The sequence below is a fragment of the Ochotona curzoniae genome, unplaced genomic scaffold, assembly GCF_017591425.1.
Source record: "Ochotona curzoniae isolate NIBS_2020 unplaced genomic scaffold, NIBS_Ocur_1.0 contig_4792, whole genome shotgun sequence".
Lineage (NCBI taxonomy): Eukaryota > Metazoa > Chordata > Mammalia > Lagomorpha > Ochotonidae > Ochotona > Ochotona curzoniae.
The window spans coordinates 9,158,214-9,181,332 of NW_024466389.1; the positions used below are offsets into that span (position 1 = coordinate 9,158,214).

General features: G+C 50.2%; 1 protein-coding gene across 1 annotated transcript in view; it reads left to right on the forward strand.

The window, feature by feature from the left end:
* Positions 1-23,119, forward strand: part of SPEN (spen family transcriptional repressor) — a 76,712-nt gene extending 53,593 nt beyond the window's left edge. The window contains exons 7-15 of the mRNA XM_040987957.1: positions 2,027-2,152; positions 2,810-2,923; positions 6,204-6,317; positions 7,587-7,687; positions 11,647-19,774; positions 20,166-20,675; positions 20,769-20,963; positions 21,165-21,323; positions 22,005-23,119. Of these exons, the coding sequence (XP_040843891.1) occupies positions 2,027-2,152; positions 2,810-2,923; positions 6,204-6,317; positions 7,587-7,687; positions 11,647-19,774; positions 20,166-20,675; positions 20,769-20,963; positions 21,165-21,323; positions 22,005-22,136 (9,579 nt within the window). The 3' untranslated portion in view covers positions 22,137-23,119. The remainder of the gene's footprint in view (positions 1-2,026; positions 2,153-2,809; positions 2,924-6,203; positions 6,318-7,586; positions 7,688-11,646; positions 19,775-20,165; positions 20,676-20,768; positions 20,964-21,164; positions 21,324-22,004) is intronic.

The window sequence follows — 23,119 nt, forward strand, 5'->3', positions numbered from 1 at the left end:
TAGATGGGAAGTGGAGCAGCTGGGACTTTAATCAATACCTGTGTGGAATCCCAATGCTTGCAAGGGGAGGACTAACCAGTTGAGCCTTCGTGCCAGGTCTGATGAATGTGTTTTGAGACATGGTTCCAGTGCTGGCCTGGTGGTATAGCAAGCAAAAAGCAGCTCCTGGCTCCCAGCATCAGAACTGCTCAGCTCTGGCCATGCCAACTATTTGGGGAATGAAGAAGTGGATAGAATAACTCTCTCACTCCATAATTCTTTCAAGTAAACTAAATAAACTTATAAAAATTAAAAATAAAAAGAGCTATTAATTTCATTGTGAGGGCAGTTGCTGGAGTCACTGCTTAAATAACCCAAACTTTAGGAAAATGGTCTGCTGCTTCTTGACAGTAGCTGTGCTGTTGCTGGAAGAACCTGTAAGTGATTCTGCCCACCAGTATTCTCTGAGACTGCAGGAGTTTGCATCCAACTTGCAGTGAAAATGGGCTCCTGTTTGCAAATGTAATGACTTTCAGAATAGGTTCTTTCTTTTTTGTTTTTTTTTTTCAAGATTTATTTATTTTTATTACAACATCAGATATACAGAGAGGAGGAGAGACAGAGAGGAAGATCTTCTGTCTGATGATTCACTCCCCAAGTGACAGCAACAGCTGGAGCTGAGCCAATCCGAAGCCAGGAGCCAGGAGCTTCTTCCAGGTCTCCCACGCGGGTTCAGGGTCTCAAGGCTTTGGGCCATCCTCGACTGCTTTCCCAGGCCACAAGCAGGGAGCTGTATAGGAAGTGGAGCTGGATAGGATTAGAACCTGCACCCATATGGAATCTCGGCGCATGCAAGGTGAGGGCTTCAACCACTGTGCTATTGCTCTGTGTAGATTATTTCTTTAGGCCTTACTTGAGCAGCCTTTTATTTTTTCTTTTTAAAATTATATTTTCGATGACATTTATATAGTTGATCAGCGTGGGAAGGGTTGAGGATCAGGAACTGAAGCCAGGAGTGACGAGTCTCCTCTGGGTCTCCCATGTGGTGCAGAGCCCACGTCTACTGCTTTCCCAGGCCGCAAGCAGAGCTCAGCGGCTCAGCTCCAGTCGTTGTGGCCATTTGGGAAGGGAACGAGCAGAGGAAAGATCTTTCTGTCTTTCCTTCTCTCTGTAAAAATCTGCTTTTGCAATAAAAATAAACTTTAAAGTTTTTATTAGAGAGATAGAACCCATAGAGCAAGCAAGCTGCTATTCTTTTGGTTCCTTCCTAAAATACTAAGAAAAGCTGGGCCAAGGCGGGAGCCAGTACTGCTGTCCAGGTCTTCTGTGTGCTTGACAGACACCCAGGAGCTTGAACCGTTACTGCTGCCTCATACCGTTACTACTGACCTGCTTTAGCAAAGTTGGAAGCAGCAGCCAGAACTGGGCATCTCAATATAGAATGAGTCAGGGCCAGCATTGTGGTGTGACGTGTGAGGCTACTGTGTATCTGCAGCGCCAGCATCTCATATAAAGGTGCTCGTTTGTGTCTTGGCAGTTACTCATTGGGAGATGGGCCAAGGCTACCCACACTTGGATCCTGGTTTTTGCCTTCCCTAGCCCTGGCTGTTATAGCCTGAGAACTTATACGAGTATGTATGTAGATGAATATATGTTTTATATGCAGTTTTATTTCTTTGAGGAAGTTGCCATCCTTTGGTTTACTCAAATGTGTGCAGCTGTTGTGGCTGGACCAGGCTAAAGTCAGGAACCAAGAGCCCAGTTTGGTCTCCTGTGTGGCTGGCGGGGACCCAACAGCATGAACTGTCACCTCCTGCTTCAAGGTTGGAATTGCCAGCGGAACTGAGATCTCGGCCTGGGGTGCATTGTAGGCTATGTGGAGCATCTTCACTGCCATGCTCGATGCCTGCCCCAAGATGTGCAGTTTTAACCAAGGAAATTATTTTTTTGAGAATGTGACATTTTTGAGAAATAAACACCTTATTTGGACTATTCTGTTTATTTTCTTATTGGCAAGTTGCTAAGTAGTATTGATTGGCTTTTTCAGGATATTGATATTAAGAAGGTGAATGGAGTTCCTCAGTATGCGTTCTTGCAATACTGTGATATTGCCAGTGTTTGTAAAGCTATTAAGAAGATGGATGGAGAGTACCTGGGAAATAACCGCCTCAAGGTGAGTGAATTTTTGTAAAGTATTGTGCTGTTTTGCTTTGACTTGTTTTAAGATTTGAAATTTTATGTACGTATGTTTTACTCTTTTAGCGTCAAGACATGTAGTTAGAGGTACTGCTCTTTGCATCCTCATCCTGTCCTGTGATCTGAATTAATATGTGCTTAACTGGGCATGGTTACCTTTTTTTTTAAGGTTTATTTTAATTTTATTGGAAACTCAGATATATAGAGAGGAGGAGAGACAGAGAAGGAGATCCTCCATTTGTTGACTCGCTCCCCAAGTAGCTGCAATGGCCAGAGCTGCGACGATCCGAAGCCAGGAGCGTCTTCTGGATCTCCCACGCGGGTGCAGGGTCCCAAGGCTTTGGTCCGTCCTCGACTGCCTTCCCAGGCCACAAGCAGGGAGCTGGATGGGAAGTGGGGCTGCTGGGATTAGAACTCATTCTCATATGGGATCCTGGCATGTGCAAGGCAAGGACTTCAGTCACTGGGTTACCTGTGCTGTGCCCAAGGTTACTTTTTGAACATGCCAGTTTGATTATGACCAGTTAGTTCCACTTGAGATATAGATTCCTGTGGAAGACTGACTTTCTCCGAATTCTGTAATTCAGTAATGATTATGAATTTTACTAATAGAAGTTTTGCCTTTTATACTCAGCTGGGGTTTGGAAAGAGCATGCCTACAAACTGTGTGTGGCTCGACGGGCTTTCTGCGAACGTGTCAGATCAGTATTTAACGCGCCATTTCTGCCGATACGGGCCCGTGGTGAAGGTAGGCGGCGGCGTTGGTGTGTGCTTCGTTGCAGCTCTGCCCTTCCTGTCCCAACTTCCAGATGCTGGTTTTCCTAGTGTTTAATAGCAATCTTTAGGATTCTCTGTGCTAAAATTTTGTCCAAAAGGATAGTTGCATCTGTTAGCTTATGATATGCACAAGCATTTTGAAGAACTTTTTAACTACTGGAGGCAGTTGATTTCAAAACTTCTCAATGTAGTAAACAGAATGAAATAGAACTTTCAGGGTGATTTTTGCAATTTTATCTCATTAGATTAGTCCAGATAAATATTTGTTTGTATTTATACTAAATACATAAGTAAACTTGATGTCTTCCTTGTGAACCAATGGGTGTTGTAGTCCAGCTCGATTCTACCCACTTCATACTCGGTCTTCATGCAAACCAGTTGGAGCTGCAGCCTAGTTGAGGCGACTCCCCAAAACCCCTACCAGTTCTGCCCCCCACCCTGGTTCCCATGCTTGCCAGTATGCACTGCAGGCTTGTCCAGTCTGTCCCACATCCCAAGTAGCTCTCGCACACATCAATGGACATTGAAGCCTGGTTCTACCCAACCAACCTATTATCCAGCCCATACACCCACTGGCAGGTGCCTTCCTGTCAAGCCACCCCTGCTCCTAGCCTGGGTTTCGTGCTGTCCAGTGAGGGTGGTAACCCTGAGGGAGGTGCCCACTATTTCCCTACTAGGCCACACCCACTCCTAGAGTATGCAGTCTCCAGGTAGTTTTGGCATTTGACTTGTCAGAATTGGCTCCTAGTACCAGCCTCTGCCAGCTAACGCTGTGGCTAAGCCCAAACACCCCTCAACCCACTCTAATTTTAACTTGCACCAGTCAGAACAGTCAGCTCACCGTGAGGCCCACAGGTGCTATAGCCCTGCCTAGTCTGAACTGCCCCCATCCGTATTCACACTTCCCAATGGAAGTAGTTATCCAGCAGGGGTGCCCACGTTCCCCTGTTGGCTTTGCCTCCTCCCTGATTGTCACATGTGCTGGTTGTGTGCTGCAGCCACATCTGGTACGGCTCATCTCACCTTGGCATTACTTGTTGTGTACTGGTATGTGCTGCAACCAAACCTGGCTCGACCCACACTCTGTTCTGGTGCTCGGATTCACCAGAAGGTAATGTGAACAGATTCAGGCTGGTCTGCCCCCAACCCATGCCATGTGTATGCCAGTGGGATAATTTTCATTGCCTGTTTTGGGTTGTTCCCGATTGTGCTTCTTGCGCTTACCTGCATGGGACTGTGTCCTGCCAGAGAAGTTGCCCGGGCTCCTCCACCAGAACCTGTCCCAATGCCAGTTTTCGCGCATACCAGTGGGTCCATGAGCCAGCACTACTCAGTTTGCCTGCTATCCTAGGAGGAACAGTGGCTTTTCCTGCCTGGCCTCCGACCCAAGCTGGTTCTTGTTGTTGGATATTTCAACCCAGCCATGGCTCTTCCATACCCCTACCAAGCTCACACATGGTTCAGTAAGGGCTGAGACCTAACCTAGTCTGTCACACAACCCTCCCCGGTCCTCCAGAGCACCAGATGGTGTTGGAATTTGGCCTGGCTTGGTGCTTCCCATCCCAGTCCACAATTGTGCCAAGTGAGATTACGATCGTATCCTGATCAGAATGTAGCCTCAGTTCCAGCCCATGCGCTCCTTGGTGGGAAACTCAACCCAGCTAGGGTGTCCTGTTATTTCCCCAACCGGGCCTCTGCCCTGCCATAGAGCAGGTGTAGGCTGGTGGTTGTTCTGTCTCCGCTTGGCAGAGCCCCTCACTTGTCGTGGCCCCTTGGATGCTGTGGCTTAGTGCCTCTGCCTCACACAGATCAGTATGTGCAAGGACCTACCTGGCATGAGCTGTGCTCCAACCTGATTTCTGTTGTTACTTGTGAGTTAAGGTTTGTTCAGCCCTGCCCCTTCTGTCCCCTTCCAGTGGCAGCCCGGCCCACCCCACATCCTGTTTAAAGATGCACATTTGGGTGCTGCTGCCTTGACCTACCCTGACTGTTGTGGATTCCTTTACCCATGAGTGATGGCAGATGGCGTGGTCACACCTAGCTTAGACCATTGCAACCCCAGCTTGGGAACTAACCCGGGGGATTTGTATTCCAAAGGGTTGGGCCCACACAACCCCACAGAGCCTACCCCCAGCCCAAGTTCTCTTGTGTGCTGGAGAGTGTCTTGATCCTGCCAAATGTGACCACTCCACAACTCCAACACTCAGTCGGGCAATGGTACCCAACACTGCCAAAGAGGCCCCCATCCATAGCTTCGGTGTGGGCTAGTATATGGTGATCAGTGATGTTCTATACTAATATCCCATCTCTGTATTCATAATTGAGCTGTTGCATCTGTCTTACTAAAATTATCTTCTGGATTTTAAAAATGTTTACGAGTTTAAATGGAATTTTGCACAACCGACCATCGCATAACCCACCCAGACAGCAGGGAAGGGGTCTGTGGATCCGCCACTGTTTCGGAGAGATAGTTTATTCACTGTGTGTTAGGTGTGTTGCATAACTTACCTTTTGTTTGTATCTGGTTTTTGTTATTTAAACACTTACTTGAAAGATTGCTGGAGCAAAGAGCAGGTCAGCAGCCTTCAGGCAGCAGCGCTACTTCAAGTCGGAATTCACTCAAGTCTGTTTCATGGATTTGGCTCTTAAATTTTCAACAGTCTTTTTGTGCCAAAGCTAGCAGAATACTTGTTTGAAGTAGCAGTGTGGTCCAGTCAGCATGCAAAGCAAAGTGAAATACAGGAAAGTGAAGGCATGATGTACGGCAGGCTGTAATATCCTGGATCGCAGACGCTCTGTGCGTTCGACGTGTTCACTACAGCATGCTTCCTCTGGAAAAGTCTGAATTTTTTTGTTTAAGATTTATTTTATATTTTTATTGGAAAGGCAGAGATATATATAGAGAGAGTTAAAGAGAAAGATTTCCTGTCCACTGGTTCTTTCCTCAAATGGTCACAATGGCCGGAGCTTGAGCCAATCCAAAGCCAGGAGCTTTTCCCAGGTCTCCCATGTGGGTACAGGGTCCCGTGGCCTTGCTACTTTCCCAGGCTACAAGCAGGGAGCTGGATGGTAGGTAGAGCAGCTGGGGCACGTCCTGGTGCCCACATGGGATCCCAGCGGATACAAGGTGAGGATTTAGCCACTAGGCTATTGCATCAGGCCCAAAGTCTGAATTTTTTTTTTTGAATAATATACATTTTGCATTTGTATATTTTATTGGGACTGACACTAAATCTGTTTTTTATTAACAGGTGGTGTTTGATCGCTTAAAAGGTATGGCCCTGGTTCTCTACAATGAAATTGAATACGCACAAGCAGCTGTAAAAGAAACCAAAGGGAGGAAAATTGGCGGAAATAAAATTAAGGTATGCACAGTAACTTGAAGGTGAATCAAAACAATATCGTATTCAAATCTGACTCCCTTAGTCCTGGCATTTGCATGTTTAACATGGTGGACAACACATGAGTTAGACCTGTTCAGGTTTTTTTGTTTGTTTGTTTGTTTGTTTGTTTTTTAAAGATTTATTTTATTTTTATTGGAAAGGCAGATATGCAGAGAGGAGAGACAGAGAGGAAGAGCTTCCGTCCGATGATTCACTCCCCAAGTGAGCACAACGGGCCGATACTATGCCGATCCGAAGCCAGGAGCCTCTTCCGGGTCTCCCACGCGGGTGCAGGTCCCAAAGCCTTGGGCCGTCTTCAACTGCTTTCCCGGGCCACAGGCAGAGAGCTGGATGGGAAGCGGGGCCACCAGGATTAGAACCGGCGCCTATATGGGATCCTGGGCGTGCAAGGCGAGGACCTTAACCACTGCACCACCGTGCCGGGCCCGACCTGTTCAGTTTTTAAGGAAAATAGTAATGATTTTCATCCTCAGTGTTCTGTGGACACAGTGTCTTTTAAACCATTGGCCACAGATCCTTCTTTAAAAGTCCTTTTACTCAAAGTGTACACTGAGGACCGTGTGTGCCCGTCAGACTGCCAGTTAGGGGTGGGCATCTGCACACCGGGGTCCAGGCCAGCCCAGCTTCCTGGATGAGCCTGTCGCTCCCCGTTCTCCTGAAGATCTGGTGGCCACCTAAAGCCTGTTTTGCTTGTTTTGTTTTGTGTTGGTTTGGATTTGTTTGAGAACTTATTATTCACGATAGTTTGAAGGAATTTACAATTAGTTAAAACATGTTTTCAAAATGAGAGCTGTTGACAGCTGATAGGCATCGTATACTTTATGGCTCTCAGGTCCAGCTGTGAAGAAATATATTTGTCCTGTGTTCCACTGCTGTACTTCATGTTCTAACTCAGTTTCCAGCAAATGTATGCACAGCAGAGGTTGCTGGATTTAGTTGTTCTAATTGCTTGTCAACTGGAAAGTCCGGTAGAATTCGTTTCAGTTTTCCCACTTTCTGAAACTTTGAGTTACATTTGTTACCAGTATTTGTGTTCAACTTGGAAGAGATTAGGCTAAACAAGGTAAGCTTGGTTATGGGGACTGTTGGACCTCGTTACAGTGGATTGCTGTCCTGAAGTTTGTCCAGAAAGGATATGTTGTGAAGTGTTTTCGAAATTCAGTAAGCTTTTGTCATTAAGATCTGAAACTTGCATCAAATACTTACTATTTGTTTATTTTTTTAATAAAGGTGGATTTTGCAAATCGGGAAAGTCAGCTGGCATTTTACCATTGCATGGAGAAGTCTGGTCAAGATATCAGAGACTTTTATGAAATGTTAGTAGAAAGAAGGTATGTATTGTGAAGCCATCAATGGAGCATGGATTCTAATATACAAAATCAAGATGCGATGAGATTTTAGATTTTTTATTCCTTTCTTCCAGTCCTATCTTTTCCAGAAAAACTTACATAGAAATGCAAGTTTGTTTTTGTTTGTTTTCCTAATTATTAGAGAGACAGGTTGCATCCCTGGAGGCTTAGTCCCCATTTAGTTGTGAAATTCCATAGCATTCTGACACCTGGGTGGCAGAGCCCCAGTTCTGTGAGCCATCCTTTGTTACTAGCAGAATCCAAGTCACAGAAGACCAAAAATCAATAGCTCTTTAGCTGGGCAGTCAGCGTTTCTAGGCTGTTCTGTATGTGTGTGTTTGTGGGTTCAGAGAAAGAGAAAGCATATGTGTACGTGCAAAGGGATGTGTGGCTCCCTAAAATCTGTGTATGTTACACATTTGCAGGGACTCTTAGAGGAATTGTACCCATAAATAATTGCTCTGTTAGAGACCCAGCTAAAACGTTCTTTTGTGTAAATGTAACCAATCTTCTTCACAAAACATGCTCTTCTAAAAATATTCACTTTCTATATAGCACTACCAAATATTAGCTGATGTTAGTGATCTGATTCTGCTGTTTGGTGCTTTCCCAGTCCCGGGCACTCATTTCTGTCGGGTGGTGTTTGTTTCCTAGTGCAGAGAAGCACAAGGTTATGAGGCTTGACTGTGATCTCAGTTTTCCATGTGGTTTCCTGTGGCAATGTCCATGAGTGTGTTTCTTGTATAATTTGAGAGTCTGCCTTTTCTAGGGCAGAAGGAAGGTCTTCTGCTAAGTAAGTAGCCCATGTACGAACAACAAAAAAATTACTTTGTCTCTCATAGTGCAGCTTAGTAATAGTGATGCAGAGCGAAGCTCCATTTGCACAGGTCTGTGCCCTTTATAAGGTGGCATTTCATTTGCTCCTTCTAATACTCTTCTCAGGGCAGTCACTGTTACCCCAGGTTGGAGGTAACCGAGTATTGCAACGTGCCATTGAGGTCATGCCTACTCCTAGTGGTCGGTTGGTTGGACTGGGGAAAAACCCTGGGTTTCTACCTGCTTGTGGAGCTTGAACAGCGTGCAGCTCTCTCCAGATGTGCTCTCCTGCGAGTCCTTGTGTCCCACAGAGCCTTTTGTGTGCAAGTGCTGCACTGCGGTGTCGCCTGCTGGAGTGGAGTTCCTTGAGGGAAGGACTGCTTGTTTGCTTTCGTAGTCATGGGTTCAGAAAAGTATTCATTCATGTGAACATTGCTCCAGCATGAATGTTTATATATGTACCTATTGGCTTCTGCGAATTTTTATATAGTTTTAAGTACAGTCATTTTGTTATATTTTGTGGAGTCTTTTTTTTTTAATTGAAATAAACAGAGTGACAGATACATGGAGATTTTTTTAAATCTTCTGGTTCACTCCCCAAATTTCTGCCACTGCTGAGGAAGGGCCTGACACCATAAGCCTGGAGCTCACTCCAGGTCTCCCACTGGGTGTGCTGGATTGGCAGCAGAGGGGCCAGGCCTCAAAGCACGCACTCCAGGACGGGATGCTGGGCTCCCAGGTGGCAATAGCTACTGCACCAAATGGCCATCCCAAATTTGCTTTATTTTTAAAATGTACGTGTAAAAAAGTATGACTCACGTCTACCATTAACATGGATGTATTACTCACTTGATAACATTTTAAAAATATGTTATGCATTAACTTTCATGTAAGAAATTGTTACCTTTTTAGCGTATGCATTTCTGCATATGAACAAGTAAACTAGCTTGGATGCATGCCTGGTAGCATTTGTTTACATTGTGGTTCATTGGTATTTAGGCAGAGAATCCAATTCCTATGGAACTGTAGAAGTATTATCTTGAATCCAGTTAAAGCAGATACTATTAATAGAATTTTATAATTATTCTTTTTGGCCTAAGAAGATTCAGTATAAATATACATATTTATATATATACATATAATATATATAATATATATAATATAATATAATATAATATATATAATATATATATAATTGTCATTTATGTTTCCAGCATTTGAATGCTCAGGGCAGATGCTTCATTTGCTGTTCACAGGGATTACAGCATCACATTTTTAAGACTTGTTTGGTTTATTTGAAAGGCAGAGTGACAGGGAGAGACAGAGAAAGAGATCTTTCATTTGCTGGTTCACTCCCCAAAATGGGCCCAGTGGTTAGCGCTGGTCCTCACTGAAACCAGGAGCCAGGCATTCTACCTGGGACTGTCAAGCCCACATGTTTGGGTCACCTTCTGCTGTTTTGCCAAGTGCATTATCAGGGAGATACATTGTAAGCAGTGCATCTGGACGCAAACTAATGCTCTAAGGCCGGATACCAGTGTTGCAGTGGGGGCTTGGTCTGCCGCACCACAGTGCTGGCCCCAGAGCCTGTGCTTTTCAGGGCCTTAAGTTCTCATTTTGTGAGCCACTAATGGCAGTACTGAAAATGAATTGTGAGAATGAGTGCAAGTGAAATGATTGACTTCTGTTGTGGGGTATTTGTTTTTACATGATATACTAACTTTTATATACAAATTTCATCCTCTTTTGAATGCACTGGATAGTTACTGTGGGAGGAAACCAGCAGGAATTCCTTTAAGATGGAGGAGTATGCAGCCATGGCTGGTTTATTAGTTGGTAGTTGGGGCAGAATGATAACAAATCTGCAGAGGGTCTCGAGAAAACATCCAAGACAATGCCGGGAAAGCTGTTCTAGATGGTACTAGTCATCTTACAGGCTCTAGGAGAAGAAGTATCAGTTTGTAAGTGGAGCTCAGAGAGTTTAGCTCCCAAATTATTTCTTGTGAATTGAGAGTTATTATCAGTATCATACAGGTAATAGGGGTGATAAGACTTTTAATGATTTTGTCTGTTGTTCTGAATGCTGCATTTATTTCCCAGATGGTGGTAAGAGTATCTTTGTGTGGAAAGTAATTCTTTTTTTAAAGATTTATTTATTTATTGGAAAGTCAGATATACAGAGAGGAGGAGAGACAGAGAGGAAGATCTTCCATCCGATGAGTCACTCCCCAAGTGAGCCGCAACGGCCGATGCTATGCCAATCTGAAGCCAGGATCCAGGAACTTCTTCCAGGTCTCCCATGTGGGTGCAGGGTCCCAAAGCTTTGGGCCATCCTCGACTGCTTTCCCAGGCCACAGGCAGGGAGCTGGATGGGAAGTAGAGCTGCCGGGATTAGAACCGGTGCCCACATGGGATCCTGGGGCGTACAAGGCAAGGACTTTAGCCGCTAGGCCACGCTGCCGGGCCCGGAAAGTAATTCTGAAAGTTAGGAATACGTGGCTTCGGATGAGGCTAGATCTGGCTGGTGCAGCCACTTAGGCCTGCAACTGTTTCTCTCTTTGGAGCGCTGTGTTTCTCATTCTCTCTTTTTAAATATGCCTTTCAAATAAAAACAAATAAGTTTAAAAAAAAGAGGCAGGATTATGGAACTATGATAACATTTACTAAGTAGTGTCTTTCCTGTCACTGCATCTTAGGAGCAAAGAAAAAATAACGTAGGTTATCTGATTGAAAATGTTCTAACAGGCACATTACAAAGGATAGAATTAGTTGTACCTAGCTCAATGTATCTAAAATACTGTCTCAGGATAGGATCAGTTTAAATATATTATTGAAGTGTTTTCTTTTTTAACTAAGTCTCTGAAATCTGGTCTGTATTTTGTTTACATAGATTTCAATTCTGACGAGTGCTCACAGCTAGTAGCTAAAGCTGAGCTGACCAGTTGTATTGGAAAGCCACTACTCTATTTATTTTATTTTAATTTTTAAAATTTTATTTTATTTTATCTTATTCAAGTAACAAATGATTCAGTAATGTCCAGGACCTCAGAGACAGACTTCCTGATCTCCTGAATGTGATGTGATACGTACATGATAAGGAATGACATCGTTTTCTTCTTTGGCAGAGAGGAGCGCAGAGGGTCCTATGACTACAGCCAAGATCGCACCTATTATGACACTGTCCGTGCGCCCGGCACGTATCCTGAGGACTCCAGGCGGGACTATGCAGCCCGAGGGAGAGAGTTCTATTCGGAGTGGGAAACTTACCAAGGAGACTACTATGAATCACGCTACTATGACGACCCTCGAGAATACAGGGATTACAGGAGCGATCCTTACGAACAAGATATCCGCGAGTACAGTTACAGGCAAAGGGAACGAGAAAGAGAACGAGAGAGATTTGACTCTGACCGTGACAGAGACCATGAGAGGAGGCCCACTGAACGGAGTCAGAGTCCAGTTCACCTGCGGCGACCACAGAGCCCTGGAGCCTCCCCGTCACAAGCGGAGAGATTGCCTGGGGATCCCGAGAGAAGGCTGTACAGCCGGTCCTCAGACCGGAGCGGGAGCTGCAGCTCACTGTCCCCGCCAAGGTACGAGAAAGTTGACAAGTCTCGTTTGGAACGCTATACAAAAAATGAAAAGACAGACAAAGAACGAACTTTTGATCCTGAAAGAGGAGAGAGAGAGAGACGATTAATGCGGAAGGAAAAAGTGGAAAAGGACAAACCTGACAAGCAGAAGCGGAAAGGAAAAGTTCATTCCCCTAGTTCTCAGTCTTCCGAAACAGACCAAGAAAATGAGAGAGAGCAGAGTCCTGGGAAGCCAAAGAGTTCTAATAAACTGAGCAGGGAGAAAACGGACAAAGAAGCAATTGCAAAAAATCGTCTAGAACTCATGCCGTATGTGGTTTTGACGCGAGTCAAAGAGAAAGAGGGAAAAGTTATCGAGCACAGTGCTTTGGAAAAGCCGAAGTCCAAGCTTGATAATGACTCTCTCAAGTCTTCTGCTCTAGATCAGAAACTTCAGGCCTCTCAGACAGAGCCTGCCAAGTCAGACTTGTCTAAACTGGAATCTGCTAGAATAAAAGTGCCAAAGGACAAGGGGCTTTCCAGCCATGTTGATGTGGTGGACAAGGAGAGCAGAGTCAAAGTCAGGAAGCACCTCAAGCCAGAGCAGCCTGCAGACGGGGTGAGCGCCACGGGGCTGGAGAAGCTGGAAGCCAGGAGGAGACGTTTTGCAGATTCGGGTTTGAAAGCAGATAGGCAAAAGCCAGAGGTCAAGAAGAGCAGTCCAGATGCTGAAGAAGCCCGGGGACTTGTTAAAAAGCAGCCTGACACATCATCTAAAGATGTCAGTCTGCTGAGAGAAGGAGAGCCTGAAAGAAAGACGGTGAGAAAAGATGTTCTTAAAAGAGAATCTAAAAAAATCAAATTGGACAGACTGAATGCTGTGCCCAGCCCCAAAGACGGGCCGGAGCTCCCCAATGCTTCTGTGGGGTCTGGCTCAAGGACCAGCTCAGACCCACAGTCAAGACTGGCAGAGCCAGCAGGGGAGTCTGTGGAAAGTCAAGAGGTGCAACCCAAGAAACCTGTCTCTTCCAAACCCCAGAGCAAACGGCTGCAGCCGGCGGAGGATCAAGGCCCGGAGAGAGAGGATGCTCGGAAAAACTATCGCAACCTTCACGACGAGACACCTGACCGTAAATCGAGCCAAGAGAAACCACATCCAGTGAATCCAGAAGAAAAAATTGGCATTGACATTGATCACACACAGAGTTACCGAAAACAAATGGAGCAGAGTCGTAGAAAGCAGCAGATGGAGATGGAGATAGCCAAGTCTGAGAAGTTTGGCAGTCCTAAGAAGGATGTAGACGACTACGAAAGACGGAGCCTTGTTCACGAGGTGGGCAAACCCCCACAAGATGTCACCGACGACTCGCCTCCCAGCAAAAAGAAAAGGCTGGATCATGTTGACTTCGACGTCTGTACCAAGAGAGAGAGGAATTACAGAAGTTCACGCCAAATCAGTGAAGATTCTGAAAGGACTGGTTGCTCTCCCAGTACCCGCCATGGTTCCTTCCATGAAGATGATGATGCTCTGGGGCCCCCTAGGCTCATGTCAGTGAAAGGGTCCCCTAAAGTAGATGAGAAAGGTCTCCCCTATTCTACCTTAACTGTCAGAGAAGAGTCCTTAAAATTCAATCCGTACGATTCCAGTAGGAGAGAACAGATGGCAGACATGGCCAAGATGAAGCTCTCCGTCCTGAACTCTGAAGAGGATCTGAGTCGCTGGGATGCTCAGCTGAAGCAGGATGCCAGCAGGTTTGATGTGAGTTTCCCAAACAGCATAATTAAGAGAGAGAGTCTCCGAAAGAGGTCTGTGCGCGATCTGGAGCCCGGCGAGGTGCCTTCCGACTCTGACGAGGACGGGGAATGCAAACCCCACTCCCCCAGAGCCTCCGCCCTCTATGAGACATCTCGGCTGTCTTTTTTATTGAGGGACAGAGAAGACAAACTACGGGACCGAGATGAAAGACTGCCCAGTTCTCTAGAAAGGAACAGATTTTACTCATTTGCGTTGGATAAAACAATTACACCAGACACTAAAGCTTTGCTTGAGAGAGCCAAGTCCCTCTCCTCGTCTCGAGAGGAGAACTGGTCTTTTCTTGATTGGGACTCCCGCTTTGCTAATTTTCGAAATAACAAAGATAAAGAAAAAGTTGACTCTGCTCCAAGACCTATTCCATCCTGGTACATGAAGAAGAAGAAAATAAGGACAGATTCAGAAGGGAAAATGGACGATAAAAAAGATGACCATAAAGAGGAAGAGCAGGAAAGGCAAGAATTATTTGCTTCTCGTTTTTTACACAGTTCAATCTTTGAACAAGATTCCAAGCGCTTACAGCATCTGGAGAAAAAAGAGGAAGAGCCAGACTTTGTTTCCGGAAGGTTGTATGGGAGGCAGACATCAGATGGCACCAGCAGCGCAGCTGATTTGATTCAAGAGCCAGTCGTTTTGTTCCATAGCAGATTCATGGAGCTCACACGAATGCAGCAGAAAGAAAAAGAAAAAGATCAAAAACCGAAAGAGGTTGAGAAACCGGAAGAGACAGAGAGTCATCCCAAGACGCCAGAGTGTGCTTCTGAGAATAAAGAGCCAGAGCTGAAGGCACCAGCTGCAGGTGGACCTCCTGGCGGCCAAGCCGGAACTCCAGAGCCAGCAGCATCGGCGCCGGAGAAGGCGACCGGCGAGAAGATGGGTGACGAGCCTTCTGTCACAGAAGAGAAGGCCGTGGAGCCTGCCCCTGTCTCAGATGAAGCAAAGCCCGTGCCTGAACCAGCCCCTGTTCTCGTGGAACAACCCAAACAAGCGGATTTGCCCCCAGGAGTAGATATCAATCAAGGTGCTGCCGGTGCTGCTGGGGCGGAGGAACGTGCCTCTGTTGACCCACCACCTTCTCTGGATGCTAAGCCTCCAACTCCCGGGGCTTCCTATTCCCAGGGAGAGAGCATTGTGGCTGCAGAAGCCGACAGCGTTCAGCCGCTTGCAAAGCCAACGCGGAAGGTAGAGGAAGCCGAGGAGCCAAAGGCCGAAAAGCCAGACTCACCTGCTTGCGATGAGCCCGCTGCAAGTCAGAAAGCTGAAGTTGCGCCTGAGGCTCTGCCCCAAGTGTCCGAGGACTTGGAGGTTGACGCTCCAGCTGCTGTAAAAGATAAAAAGCCAAACAAAAGTAAGCGCTCTAAGACCCCAGTCCAGGCAGCTGCGGCAAGCACTGTGGAGAAGCCCGTCACGAGGAAGAGTGAGAGAATAGACCGGGAAAAACTAAAGCGATCCGGTTCTCCCCGCGGAGAAGCACAGAAGCTTTTAGAACTGAAGATGGAGGCAGAGAAGATTACAAGGACTGCTTCAAAAAACTCTGCTGGGGACCCTGAACATCCTGAACCAAGTTTGCCACTCAGCCGCACCAGGCGCCGGAACGTCAGGAGTGTGTACGCCACCATGGTTGACCACGAGAGCCGCTCTCCGGCCAAAGAGCCCACGGAGCAACCCAGGGTAACCCGGAAACGTTTGGAGCGAGAACTTCAGGAAGCCGCGGCAGTTCCCACCACCCCTCGCAGGGGAAGGCCTCCCAAGACACGCCGTCGGGCCGAAGAGGATGACGACGAGGCCAAGGAGCCCACAGAGACACCCAAGCCGCCTGAAGGTTGGAGATCCCCGCGAGCTCAGAAATCGGCGGCCGGAAGCCTCCAGGGAAGAAAGGGGAAAAATGAAGCCAGAGTTGATCCTGAGCGTCCTGAGGCCACTGCTGAGGAGAGTCCCCAGGTCCCCGCTAAGGAAAGTAACGCCAAGTCCAAGGCTGATAAAGAAGCAGCAGCGACTGAGCAGAAATGCGATAGGAAAGAAAGCGTGGACAGAAACGTCCCTGAGGTAGCTGCAGCTGAAGTGGTGGAGAAAAAACCAGCCCCTGAAAAAACCTCCAAATCCAAGAGAGGCAGATCCCGCAGCGTGAGGTCGGCCATGGACAGATCTGCAAGCCTGAAAAGTGTGGAGGCCACCGCCAGTCCCAGTGTGGCTGCGGGGCAGGCCACAGTGAAGGAAGCTGGGGTCGTGGCCGTCTCCCCTGAGAAAAGCGAGAGTTCTCCAAAGGAAGATAATCTACCGTCTCAATTGAAAAGTGACTGTGTGGATGTAGACGGGGAGGCAGAGAAGGAGGACACGTCTGCCTCCCCGGAAACCACTCAGCTAGCTAAGCAGATGGAGCTGGAGCGGGCCGTGGAGAACATCGCCAAGCTCACCGAAAGCGCCGCCGCAGCGTACAAGGCAGCAGGTGCACCCGAGGGCCTTGCCTCGCAGGACAAGCCCACACAGCAGGCGAGTGAAACGGAGCTGGCCGCGGCCATTGGCTCCATCATCAACGACATTTCTGGGGAACCAGAAAACTTCCCAGCCTCTGCGCCTTACTCGGCAGACTCTCAGACACACGTGCAGCCTCCTGAGGAAGGAGTGGAGCCTGAGACCAATGAGGCTGTGTCTGGCTTCTTGGAGACCGAAACGTCCACAGAGTCTTCTAGGCCAGCAGCCAGTGCCGCTGACCCCTCAACAGGGCCAGCGAATCCAGAGAGAATCAAGGAATCCAGCGAGAACAGCAGCCAAAGCTCGCTGCCAGCGCAGGAAGCCACAGGGCCAAAAGAAGCAGAAGTTACCCAAGTGCGGAAGGATAAAGGGCGCCAGAAGACAACCCGCTCGCGCCGCAGACGGAATACAAATAGGAAGGCAGGGGCTGCCCCAGAGCCGCATGCCTCCAAGGCGGGGCTCGCTGCGTGCCAGAGTCCCGCTTCCAATGAGGGGACAACTGAGGGGACAGTGGTGCCACCCCCAGAACCTCCCCAGGAGGAGGAGCAGAGCGAAAAGCCCCCCTCCCCGCCTCCCCCGGCCCATGCTTCTGACCCAAGCGATTCTCCGCCTGCCGAGTGCGTGTCTCAAGAGAGCAGTGTTGCTGAAGAGAGAATGCCACCCAGCGCCCCGTCCCTCCCGGAGCCGCCCCCTCCTGCCCAGCTGGTACCCGTGGACGATGAGCCGCAAGCCAGGTTCAAGGTGCATTCAGTCATCGAAAGTGACCCAGTGACGCCTCCCAGCGACTCAAATGTACCCCCACCTACAATTCCTTCTGTGACGCCCGTAAAGCTGCCCCCACCTGTTACCTCTGGTGGCATCGCACACCAGAGTCCCCCTGCTAAGGTGACAGAGTGGATCACAAGGCAGGAGGAGCCCCGGGCTCCGTCCACTCCGTCCCCAGCTCTTCCCCCGGACACAAAGGCCTCTGATGTTGACACCAGCTCCAGTACATTGAGGAAAATCCTCATGGACCCCAAGTACGTGTCAGCCACAGGCGTCACTTCCACGAGTGTCACCACAGCCATTGCAGAGCCTGTCAGTGCTACCCCTTGCCTGCAAGAGGCACCGCTCCTCGCAGCTGAACCGAAAAGGCCTCTTTTGGAAGAAAAAACACTAGCTGCAGTTACCAGCCCCTGTGACACTCAAGTCCCGGAGGTGCCGGTGGCCGCTGACAAGGAGAAGGTGGCTCCAGTCATTGCCCCCAAAATCACTTCAGTGATCAGCCGGATGCCTGTCAGCATTGACTTGGAGAATTCTCAGAAGATCACCCTGGCGAAACCCGCTCCGCAGACCCTCACTGGCCTGGTGAGCGCCCTCACGGGCCTGGTGAATGTCTCCCTGGTGCCCGTGAACGCCCTGAAGGGCCCTGTGAAGGGCTCCATGGCCACGCTGAAGGGCTTGGTGAGCACGCCTGCAGGGCCTGTCAATGTCCTGAAGGGGCCTGTCAATGTCCTCACGGGGCCCGTGAACGTCCTCACGGCCCCTGTGAACGCCACCACAGGCATGGTGAACGCCGCCACGGGCACCATCAACGCCACGGGGCCAGTGAACGCTGGTGCCATCACAGTCGCAGCTGCAACAGTGACTGCGGCGTCTGGTGGGGTGACCAGCACAGCTGGCGCAGTGACCGCAGCTGGTGCCGTGATTGCCCCGTCAGCCAAGTGCAAACCGAGAGCCAGTACTAACGAGAACAGTCGGTTCCACCCCGGGTCTATGTCCGTGATCGACGAGCGGCCGGCCGAGACGGGCTCTGGCGCGGGGCTGCGTGTGAACACCTCCGAAGGGGTTGTTCTTCTGAGCTACTCGGGGCAGAAGACAGAAGGCCCCCAGCGGATCAGTGCCAAGATCAGTCAGATCCCCCCTGCTAGTGCGATGGACATTGAGTTCCAGCAGTCGGTGTCCAAGTCCCAGGTCAAAGCTGACTCTGTCACACCATCCCAGGCCACACCCAAAGGCCCGCAGGCCCCTTCAGGCTATGCTAACGTGGCCACCCATTCCACTTTGGTCCTGACTGCCCAGACGTACAACGCGTCTCCTGTGATCTCCTCTGTGAAGCCTGACCGGCCATCCCTGGAGAAGCCCGAGCCCATCCACCTCTCGGTGTCTGCGCCGGTCACTCAGGGAGGCACAGTGAAGGTCCTCACGCAGGGCATCAACACACCTCCTGTGCTGGTCCACAACCAGTTGGTCCTCACCCCCAGCATTGTAACCACTAACAAGAAGCTTGCTGACCCTGTTACTCTCAAGATAGAAACCAAGGTCCTTCAGCCAGCTAATCTGGGATCCACTCTCACTCCTCACCACGCCCCTGCTCTGCCCAGCAAACTGCCTGCAGAAGTGAACCATGTCAGCGCAGGTCCTAGCACCCCGACAGATCGAACTGTCCCCCATTTGGCAACCACAAAGCCAGACACACACTCTGCCAGACCCAGTGGGCCTGCCTCCTCCCCATTCCCAAGGGCGTGCCACCCCAGCAGCACCGCCTCCCCTGCATTGTCTACCAATGCCACAGTCATGCTGGCCGCAGGGATCCCAGTGCCTCAGTTCATCTCTAGCATACACCCAGAGCAGTCTGTCATTATGCCACCCCATAGCATCACCCAGACTGTGTCCCTCGGCCACTTGTCCCAGGGTGAGGTGAGAATGAGCACCCCCGCCCTGCCCAGCATCACCTACAGCATTCGACCAGAGACCCTGCACTCCCCTCGGGCTCCCCTGCAGCCCCAGCAGATTGAGGTCAGGGCCCCCCCGCGTGTGGGGACGCCCCAGCCAGCAGCTGCTGGTGTGCCTGCCTTGGCCTCCCAGCACCCCCCTGAGGACGAAGTCCAGTATCACCTCCCCGTGGCTCGCGCTGCGGCCCCAGTGCAGTCTGAGGTGCTGGTCATGCAGTCTGAGTACCGGTTGCACCCGTACACCGTGCCCCGAGATGTAAGGATCATGGTACATCCACATGTGACGGCAGTCAGCGAGCAGCCCCGCACAGCGGATGGGGTCGTGAAGGCCCCTCTAGCCAGCAAGGCTCCGCAGCAGCCAGTGAAAGAAGCTGTCAAGACATCAGATGCTAAAGCAGCCCCTGCGCCTGCGCCTGTGCCTGCACCTGCGCCTGCCCCTGCCCCTCACGGTGAGGCGCGCATACTCACTGTCACCCCTAGCAACCAACTCCAGGGGCTGCCTTTGACACCGCCTGTGGTGGTGACCCATGGGGTGCAGATTGTGCACTCCAGTGGGGAGCTGTTTCAGGAGTACAGGTACGGCGACATCCGGACTTATCACGCCCCAGCTCAGCTCGCTCATGCCCAGTTCCCTGCCGCTTCCTCAGTTGGCCTGACTTCACGGACCAAGGCTCCTGCGCAGGTGAGAAGGCCTGTCTGTGGGCATCCACTTGGGCTCAGCAGGCTTGGATGTAGAAATGTGTTAGAAAGCTGGCAGCACAGTGGTGGAGTAGCAGGTGAGCTGGTCATATGCTCTTGAAAATACAGCAGCCAGGGGCGGGGTGTGATGAGGAACCTCCTGCAGTGACAGGCGACACTGGAGGGGCTGCAGAGGGGAGGAGTTCTTTGTGGGCATGATTGGCATGGTGGCTCTTGCTGCCTGCAGATATGGAGAGGGTCAGGAAAGTAGCTGGGTTTAGAGGAGATGCCCTCTGACCTTTGCCCTGAGGCCCATTGGGCCAACTGTGGGGTCGGGTGGTGCTTATTGGCATGGACTCTGATGGCAGCCCCTTTGCCTTTGCTGTTCCCTGCAGGGTCCTCCAGAAAGTGAGCCCTTGCCACCCGCACAACCCTCGCAGTCCACACAGCCTGTCCCACCTGTGCCATCCCCGCAGTCTGCTCAGCCTGCCCTGCCTTGCCAGCCATCACAGCTCAGCCAGCCTGGCCAGCCGTCAAGCAGCAAGGTGCCTCAAGTCTCCCAGGAGGCCAAGGGGACCCAGACTGGGGGAGTCGAGCAGCTTCGCCTCCCAGTTGGCCCTTCCAGCAGGCCCTCGGAGTCCCATGCCCAGCTGCAGAGGGCCCAGGTGGAAGCAGGCCAGACTTCCCACCCTTCCCCTGTCTCTGTCTCCATGAAGCCTGACCTTCAGGCCCCTCTTCCTGCTCAGGCTGCCCCAAAGCAACCGTTGTTTGTCACCACGGCCTCTGGCCCCAGCACCCCGCCAGGGCTGGCTCTGCCACATGCTGAAGCCCAGCCAAGCCCCAAGCCAGATGCCTCACCACACTTGACATCCCAGAGACCTGTGGACATGGTCCAACTTCTGAAGGTAAACCCCAGTTGGGGCTGCCTCTTGGGGGTTGTGCCCAGTGTAGCTTGGGTTGGCAGCCCTTCCGCTAACTCTTTGTCTCCCTGTGAGCAGAAGTACCCCATCGTATGGCAGGGTCTGTTGGCCCTCAAGAACGACACAGCTGCTGTGCAGCTCCACTTTGTGTCTGGCAACAACGTGCTGGCCCATCGCTCCCTGCCCCTCTCTGAAGGAGGCCCCCCACTGCGGATAGCCCAGAGGATGCGGCTGGAGGCCTCGCAGCTGGAAGGGGTTGCGCGGAGGATGACGGTGAGATTGGCAGACCCTGGGGAAGCCCTCACCCACCTGTCTGAGCTCTCGGGTCCCTGGAACCTGGGGGCGTAAGGCATGTGGACCCAGCAGCAGTCAGAGCAGCAGCTGTTACTGGGGACTGGGCACCTCAGGGGTTGACCTGGGTTGCTGCTGGCCAGGAACCCCCCATTCACAGTGGCTGGCCTGTCTCTATCACAGGTGGAGACAGATTACTGTCTGTTGCTGGCTCTGCCCTGTGGCCGTGACCAAGAAGACGTCGTGAGCCAGACTGAGTCTCTCAAGGCTGCCTTTATCACATACCTGCAAGCCAAACAGGCAGCCGGCATTATCAATGTTCCCAACCCTGGCTCCAATCAGGTTGGTCTGGGTTTTCCTTTTTACAGGGATGGAGGTGTGTACAGGGGGCTGGCTAGTCTAGAGCAAACTGCACAGTAAGTCTGCTGGCTGGGCTTGCCAAGGCCAGCTGCGGCAACACAGGAGCAGTGAGGGCAAAGGGCTGCCAGCACACACCTCCGCGGGAGGAGTTGGGGAGCAGCTGAGGGCAGATTGTGTTTGAGACAGACAGCAGTCTTCAGTTTGCTGGTTTACTTCCTGTGAGTCCACAGCAGCTGGCTCTGGGCCAGGCCAAAGCCAGGAGCCCAGGATCTCATCAGGGTTGCTCCCTGTTCCCCCATGAGTATCTGAGCTGCTGCACTTGCTGCTTCCCAGGGAGTGCGTTAGCCTGAATCTGGACAGGAAGCAGAGCCGGACTCAGACCCTGGCACTGGGATAGGAGGTGCCAGTGTCCGAGCAGAAACCTGCACCAGAGGGTTTTCTTAAACTTCATCTCTAGAGACCCCAGTGGGGGGGACACGAGGTGTTGTATTCGATTGTCAGACACAGTTCAGGCCTTTTCTGGTAGGTGTGGTCAAGGAGATGCTGGATGGTTGGGGGAGTGGCTCAGCACGTCTCTGCTTCCCCCGTTGGAGCCACAGTGAACATGTGGGGTGGGTGATGCAAAAACAGAGGTTGCTACCTTTCTTTCCACCGTCCCCCCAGCCCGCCTACGTGCTGCAGATCTTCCCGCCCTGCGAATTCTCCGAGAGTCACCTCTCCCGGCTGGCCCCAGACCTCCTGGCCAGCATCTCCAACATTTCTCCCCACCTCATGATTGTCATTGCCTCGGTGTGAGCCCCTGGATGGTCCCCACCTTTGGGTACGTTCTCAAGGCTCTGCAGTGAAACGGAACCAGTGGACAGCACAGCCAGGCCAGCAGCAGCTGCTGAAGGGGAGGACTCCACTGCCAGATGCCAGCCTCCTGCTCCCGCGCCTGCGGACAGACCTCTGGGCAGTGGTGCTGCTACGTGTATGTTTACCTGATGCTCTAGCCCAAGGACACAGATGATCAACCGCTGGCCTGGCAGGCGCCTTGGGACTGGGGTTCTCTCTCTTCTTTTTGAAGAAAAGGAACAGGGCAGTGGAATTACATTGTTTTTGTTTTTAAGAAACAAGAAACAGAACTGCCTTTGCACTAAATTAGTGACTTGGACTTTGCACAGTGAAGACGGGCTGTGACTGGGTGTTGGGTGTTGAACACGGCAAGGACACCACCGTAGGACTCCACACTTCTGCCGGGACCTTGGGGTCAAGGAACATTTCATTTCATTTCTTTTTTTCGGTCCCCTTCCCTCCCTTTCCCTTGCTGATTCGGATATGTCACCTTCCTGAATCTTCCTGCTGCCACCATCTTTGACTCACCGGGATGTACAGTTTACAATTGGAAAGAGCAAACAGGATTTTCTTGGTGGGATATGCAGAACATGGGATGTATGTGTATATATAAATATATAATATATATAAATATATATAATACTGACTTAAAATCAGATTCCCTGACATACGTTTTTTTTAATCTGTGCCAAAAATGTGTTTTCAGAGAAGATCTTATTTTCATACTCAGACTTTGTATAAGTGCGCTTCGGTACAGCCGGGCCCGGCTCCCGCCACTTGGAAGCTTCATGCAGCACCTGTACGGAAGGACTGGCGGACCCTTCCTCCCGTTAGCCTGGACCTCTCCAACTTCCTAACACTTATTAATTTATGAAACTTTTTCTCAGCACAGTTTTGTTCCGTGTGTCCATTGGATTACAAACTTTATTAAAAAATACAAAACA